We start from the raw sequence: 7,056 nt of genomic DNA, 5'->3' as shown, positions 1-7,056 counted from the left end.
ATGACTTCATAGGTGGGAATTTACAAATTGTCCTTCCCTTTCTTAGCTACATTATGTCTGTACTTACCTTGCAGAAATTGCTCAAAGTTTCTGGGCATGAATATCTCATTCTCCTAATTTCCACTTGATAAAGCCTTCCCCATCCTTATATTCTATTTTCCATTTCACTAGTCAACTGGGAGGGAGGGTGCTAGATATGGATGCTCATATTAATGTTACAGAAAATCAGCTATTACTCTTGAAATAAGTTTTCTTTGTCGAGCTCAGCTTATACTCAATAAAGGGTTTACTGTTTAAAAATCATAATAAGCCAAATTTTTTTCTAATGCTTGCTTTCACATTATGACAAAGCTGTAAATGTGAATCTTTTCCCATTTTTTTAAAGTTCTCAAATCTTATTTCTACTGCTTTAGAACCTATTTAAGGTCCAGAAGTTTCTAAAAATACTTTGCTCTATTAACCTAAAATGATCTAGCATTACTCTATTACAATAGCAATGAAAACTAAGCCAGGTTTTTATATCTATTGAATTTTCTGTATTTTCAGCTATAGCCCAATCCCCCTGTAAAGCTGTTCATCACATTCAATAGGTAGTTATATATAGTGGAAATGGAGTCTCTCGATGATATGAAGCAATCTAAAAGGCATAAAAAATACTTTCAAGGAGCTCTCATTCCAATTGAGGTTAAACAGATGTTGAATATGTTTTCTGGTTTAAACACTGTCAGTACAGTGTGTTCAACTTTTTCCTATCTAGCTAAGAATGAAATTATCAGACTTTTAAATTTTCCCTTTTAAATCATTGGAGGTAATTGTTTTGTGATACGGAATTTTTATTTTAGATCATACATTGGTTTCCAAGATTTAATCAATTTTTTACATCTCTTAGTTCACTTTTTATGAATTTTCACTTAAACCGAAAGGATTGAAATGAGCTTTATTGCCAATTCCTTGTTAAAATCAATTATGTTTAGACTATCTAGAACAACACTATAAAACCATTTACAATTGCAAATACAAAGGCAATAAAAGCTTATGGAAGGGTTGGGGTGGGTCCTATTTGTGGCTCTAACAATAGTTGGGGGAAATCTCTAAGATTTACTTTAAAAAATTACAAAAACTTATTTTCTGAGTTCTCCTGGAAAGACAGCGTTTATGTGTGGTGGAAAGAGAGTAGGCATTCACCCAAGGATTAGGATTTAAGGCCTCCTGAGAGGAATTACCTCATTCGTACTGTAAAAATATCTCTTCTCTTGACCTGCAGAAGAATATCTAAATTCTAGCGTTAGTTATTTACTTATTTGACCTGTGGGCAGATCTTTCTGTCCCTCGCTCCCTCCCTTCCCATCTGTTCCCCTGTAGATAGATATAATCTGGAAGAGCAGATAGTGTTTAGCAAAGGCATTAGATATACTGAATAAACACCTATTGAATTGGATTATTTTGTTTTGTGTTCCTCTCTTAAAATACTCTTGGGAGAGGTGAGATGTTAAGTCTCTGTCACGGTGGTTACCAAAATTTACTGGGCATAAAAATCATCTTGGATGCCTGTTAAAATGCAGATATCCAGCCCTGCCCCTTTGAGATTTTCATGCAGGTAATCCTTGGTCCACATTGACTGAAACCTCTTTGCAACATCTTAGTATGAACTTGGTTTATTACTTTCCTCTGGGAAAAGTTGAGAGCTCCTGAATGGAACCAAGAAAGAACAGGGTAGGTGAGAATGTGAGTTTAACCATTGCCTTTTCCTCCCAGTCTCATTATTCAGAGACGTGGCTAAGAGAGTAAATTTTAGAGTAGATGTGAAAGCGTCTTTCTTTTACTTCTGTGATTAAGCACATGGTGACCAACCACATAGCTTAGTAAGGTGGCCTTCTTCACTCCTTATACTCACTCCTTATACCCAAATAGTCAGCGAGTTGTCTGGTTTCCCTTACTCAGTGATGCTATAGTCTTTTCCTTATCTCCATGCCACCACCACTGCTTTTGTTCCTAGTCTTGGCTCTGCTGCTAGACTATTGCAACGGAGTAGCCTGCTTGTGGTCTTGCCCTACTCTTCATCCCCAGTCCTCTCTGATGAATCAAACTGCTGATGAATCAGATTTCAAGAAAGCAGATCTGATTAACTCATTCTTCTGCTGTGAGTCCTTATAAAGATCTTCTCTAGTTTCAGGATAAAATTTAAACGTCTGAGCCATCTGTGAAGGAATACCTGCCTACTGACCCACTTCTCCACTGACCTCCAGCCACCCTGAACCATGTCCACATCCCTGGACAAAACCCATTTCTCCACATCCACAGACTTTGGCCTTCTGCCCTGCTCTTTGCTTGGAGCACCAAACACTCACCAAAGAACACTGACTAATATCTACTCATTCTCTAGAATCATAATCTGGCCATGATGGGGATCAGAGCAGACCACCCCCAATATGCCACTTGGTGTACTGATTAGTTTAAATTAAAGTTACTTAAGAAACAGCCAATGCAAGAAGGATACTCTGACCCTCCTTTGCCCCCCTGAAAGAAGAAAATAAATCTCCCATGTGAAAGGTAACTTCCCTGTACCAGGAGGTACAGAGACATCCTTATCACCAGAGATGGGGAATTCAAATCTGAGAAGGCTGTATAAACAAACCTTGTTTCTTGCAAGCCCAAACTTATTTTTCTTGTCAATTCCTCACAAATTTATTGTTTCTTGGTAAAAAAGGTACCTGCTTTAGTCACTACTTTGAGTCATATACCTATAAGGCCTTTATACATATGAAATTAATTTTTTTGTCCTGTTAATATGCCTTGTGTCAATTTAATTATTAGACTAGCCAAAAGAACCAAAAAGGATAGGGGGAAATTTTGCCTTCCCCAATAGCTTCTAGATTAATACATCAAGGAAATTTGTACGTGAATTTAAAAACTATGAACTTAATTCTCAAACCTTCATATGATTCTGTAATCAGAACAGCAAAGAAATATTGCTGCCTTTGGAAAACTTTTAGTGACTATACAAAATATTAACTCTAAGTCCTGGAATTACAAATTATTATTTCTCCTTTATGATATTCTATATGTTCTAAGTTTTATGGTCTAGACATTTACTAATTTTATGATAGAAAAAGTAATTCTTATAATTTTTTGATGAATGACTAACAGTACAAGGACCTGTCATTTCTATGTCATTTCTTTCATGGGGTTGCAAGTTCATCACACATATTCACTCATTTGTAATTTGACATGTTTCTCAGCTAGGTTGGGAACTGACTTATTCTCACTTCGTAGGCACAAAGAGTAACTTGATAATAATATATCAGGGAACCCATGGCAGAGTGGTCCTAGGAATGTTTGCCCATCACCCTCTCAGCAAACCACTGGCAAAGTTTCTAGAAACTCAATCAGTTATCAAGTTACTACCATTTATTAAGCAAGCCAAGTGGTACAGGTCTCTGGATCAGGATATCCAGGGGTAAAGAGGCCTTTTCAAACTGCAGACATAGTGCCTGCCCATCCACCCTTATCCTCCCACATCACTTAGCAGAGACACCACAGTTAAAACGACATAACCCATTTAAAGTGTTCTAGGCAGTCACAGTTCCTGATTACAAACAACAGAAACAATACTGGCTAAATTGAGCAGAAAAGGAACACATTGGAAAGGTCTTGCATAGCTCACAGAACTCATCAAAAGTGTGAAGAACCAAACTCTGAAAAGAGAACACAGCAGATTCAGACTCCAGCCGTGATCTGCTTGGGCCACCAACTGTAAATCCTGCAATAGCTGCTTCACTGCCCTCTGCCTGCTCTCCATCACAGAGGGAGAACCAAACTCTCAGTGTCTGAGTGCCTTCAGGAGTCTAAATGCCCTGAAGTTGTGGACAGTGGGTGAGCTGAGTTCATATGCTCACCACCTCTATGAACAGGGAGCTGGGGATTCTCCTGAAACAGGAAATGAGTTCCAGCGCTAGGTAGAATTAAAAGACAACAATGCTTGCCACGCAAAGTACCATGCTGAACCAACAAATGCAGGCGCACACGCTGACAAACTGTAGCCCAGAGCCCAGGGAAAATGATGGCTTGTGATAGGATCTTCCCTCTGGGGTTGATCATCTGCTTAGAGAAGAGATGGTGAAGATGCTTGTGAAACTGTCTCAAGGAAGAATAAGGAATAACAACAACAAAAAAAAAGTAGGAAGGAATGAAGGAAATCTGAATGCCAAGAAATACAGAGAGGGAGAAGTGACCAAGGATAGAATGTACAGAGACCTGAGATGTAGGAAGAAAGATGCTGGAGGAAGGCATGTGAGGGCAAATGACCAAACAGAACAAACCACACACACACACACACACACACACACACACACACACACACACACACACACACACGTTGTAGATCCTTGCTCTCTATAGAGATAGTATTATTAGGTTAATTAATGAAGATTCTAAGATCAGAGAATTAGTACTCCTCAGGATGTATTAGGTAGGCACTCAGTAATGCTTGTTAATATGGGGCAAGCTCATTGAATGCGGCGGCAGCTTTCCAGATTGCCGTTTTCTCCTGCAGCAGACCTGCGCCTACGCTCCAGCAACCATGCCTAAGGGACCTGCAGTTGGCATTGATCTTGGCACCACCTATTCTTGTGTGGGTGTCTTCCAGCATGGTAAAGTGGAAATAATTGCCAATGATCAGGGGAACCGAACTACCCCAAGCTATGCCGCCTTTACTGATACCAAACAATTGATCGGTGACGCTGCAAAGAACCAAGTTGCAATGAATCCCACCAACACGGTTTCTGATGCCAAACGCCTCACTGCGCGAAGACGTGACGATGCTGTTGTCCAGTCTGATATGAAGCACTGGCCCTTCATGGTGGTGAATGATGCAAGCAGGCCTAAGGTTCGAGTAGAATACAAGGGAGAGACAGAAAGTTTCTATCCAGAGGAGGTGTCATCCATGGTTTTGACAAAGATGAAGGAAATAGCAGAAGCCTACCCTGGGAAGACTGTTACCCATGCTGCTGTCACAGTACCCGCTTACTTTAATGATTCTCAGCGTCAGGCTGAGACCAAAGATGCTGGAACTATTGCTGGGCTCAATGTACTTCGAATCAACGAGCCAACTGCTGCCGCTGTTGCCTATGGCTTAGACGAAAAGGTCGGAGCAGAAAGAAATGTGCTGATCTTTGATTTAGGTGGTGGCACGTTTGATGTGTCAACTCTCACTATTGAGGATGGAATCTTTGAGGTCAAATCTACAGATACCCACTTAGGTGGAGAGGACTTTGACAACCGAATGGTCAACCATTTTATTGCAGAGTTCAAGCACAAGCACAAGAAGGACACCAGTGAGAACAAGAGGGCTGTCCATCGCCTTCATACTGCTTGTGAGCGTGCTAGGTGCACTCTCTCTTCCAGCACCCAGGCCAGTACTGAGACTGATTCCCTCTATGAAGGAATCGACTTCTATACCTCAATTACCCATGCCCGATTTGAAGAACTGAATGCTGACCTGTTCCGTGACACACTGGACCCTGTGGAGAAAACCCTTCGGGATGTCAAGCTAGACAAGTCTCAGATCCATGATATTGTCCTGGTGGGTGGTTCAACCCACATCCCCAAGATTCAGAAACTTCTACAGGACTTCTTCAATGGGAAGGAACTGAATAAGAGCATCAACCCTGACGAGGCTGTTGCTTATGGTGCAGCTGTCCAGGCAGCCATTCTGTCTGGACACAAATCTGAAAATGTTCAAGACTTGCTGCTGTTGGATGTCACTCCTCTTTCCCTTGGAATTGAAACTGCAGGTGGAGTCATGACTGTCCTCATCAAGCGCACACCACCATTCCCACCAAGCAGACGCAGATGCAGACCTTCACAACCTACTCTGACAACCAGCTCGGTGTACTCATTCGGGTTTATGAAGGTGAGCGTGCCATGACCAAGGATAACAACTTGCTTGGCAAGTATGAACACACAGGCATACCTCCTGCCCCCCATGGTGTTCCTCAGATTGAAGTCACTTTTGATACTGATGCCAATGGCATCCTCAATGTCTCTGCTGTGGATCAGAGCACAGGAAAAGAGAACAAGATTACCATCACTAATGACAAGGGCCATTTGAGCAAGGAAGACATTGAACGCATGGTTCAGGAAGCAGAGAAGTACAAAACTGAAGATGAGAAGCAGCAGGATAAGGTGTCTTCGAAGAATTCTCTTGAATCCTACGCTTTCAACATGAAAGCTACTGTTGAGGATGAGAAACTTCAAGGCAAGATTAATGATGAGGACAAACAGAAGATTCTTGATAAGTGTAATGCAATAATCAACTGGCTTGATAAGAACCAGACTGCAGAGAAGGAAGAAGCCGAACATCAGCAGAAGGAGCTGGAAAAAGTCTGCAACCCCATCATTACCAAGCTGTACCAGAGTGCAGGAGGCATGCCAGGAGGAATGCCTGGGGGCTTCCCTGGTGGTGGAGCTCCTCCATCTGGTGGTGCCTCCTCTGGGCCCACCACTGAAGAGGTTGATTAAGCCAGCCTAGCTGACCCTAGCATAGGTTTAGCATTGTTCCACAAAACACTGAAGGACCCAAATTTGTAGCAAATTCCATGGCAGTTTTAAAGTTGAGCTGCTATAGTAAACTGGGCATTCTTGATGCTTGAACATGGAATGTGTCCACGGGGAAAGGAAATAACATTGCACTTTACAAGCACTGTATTATAAGTGGAAAATACAATGTCTTAAATAAAACTGTATTTAAAATTGGCACCATAAAAAAAGGGGGCAATTCATAAATATTAGTTATGTAAACATGCTACCCGTTAAATAATAACAAACTCTATTAGTTATTTGTTATTAAAGGAGCAGGATAACCTCCTTTACCTAAAGTCAAGTATTTAAAGATATGAATCATTGCTACAGAAATACCTTCAGGGAACAACCAGATTAGTGTCTGAATGAAAAACTAGCCAAGTGGACACATAAAACTCACCATCACCGACATGCGGTGAATAAAAAAATAAAAAAGCCTTAGCAGAGCTGGAATAACAAGTCAGCAAGGTTGAACAC

General features: G+C 41.1%; 1 protein-coding gene across 1 annotated transcript; it reads left to right on the top strand.

Moving 5' to 3' along the window:
• Positions 1–4,573: 4,573 nt before the first annotated feature.
• Positions 4,574–6,519, top strand: LOC118898091 (heat shock cognate 71 kDa protein-like). Its single transcript, XM_036858029.1, is given in 2 exon segments — positions 4,574–5,819; positions 5,822–6,519. Coding segments are annotated over 2 exon segments (1,938 nt in total). The 5' UTR covers positions 4,574–4,579.
• Positions 6,520–7,056: the final 537 nt, after the last annotated feature.

The sequence above is a fragment of the Balaenoptera musculus genome, chromosome 7 (assembly GCF_009873245.2).
Source record: "Balaenoptera musculus isolate JJ_BM4_2016_0621 chromosome 7, mBalMus1.pri.v3, whole genome shotgun sequence".
Lineage (NCBI taxonomy): Eukaryota > Metazoa > Chordata > Mammalia > Artiodactyla > Balaenopteridae > Balaenoptera > Balaenoptera musculus.
The sequence above is the reverse complement of the archived record's forward strand: the minus strand, read 5'-3'. Positions and strand labels throughout refer to the sequence as shown.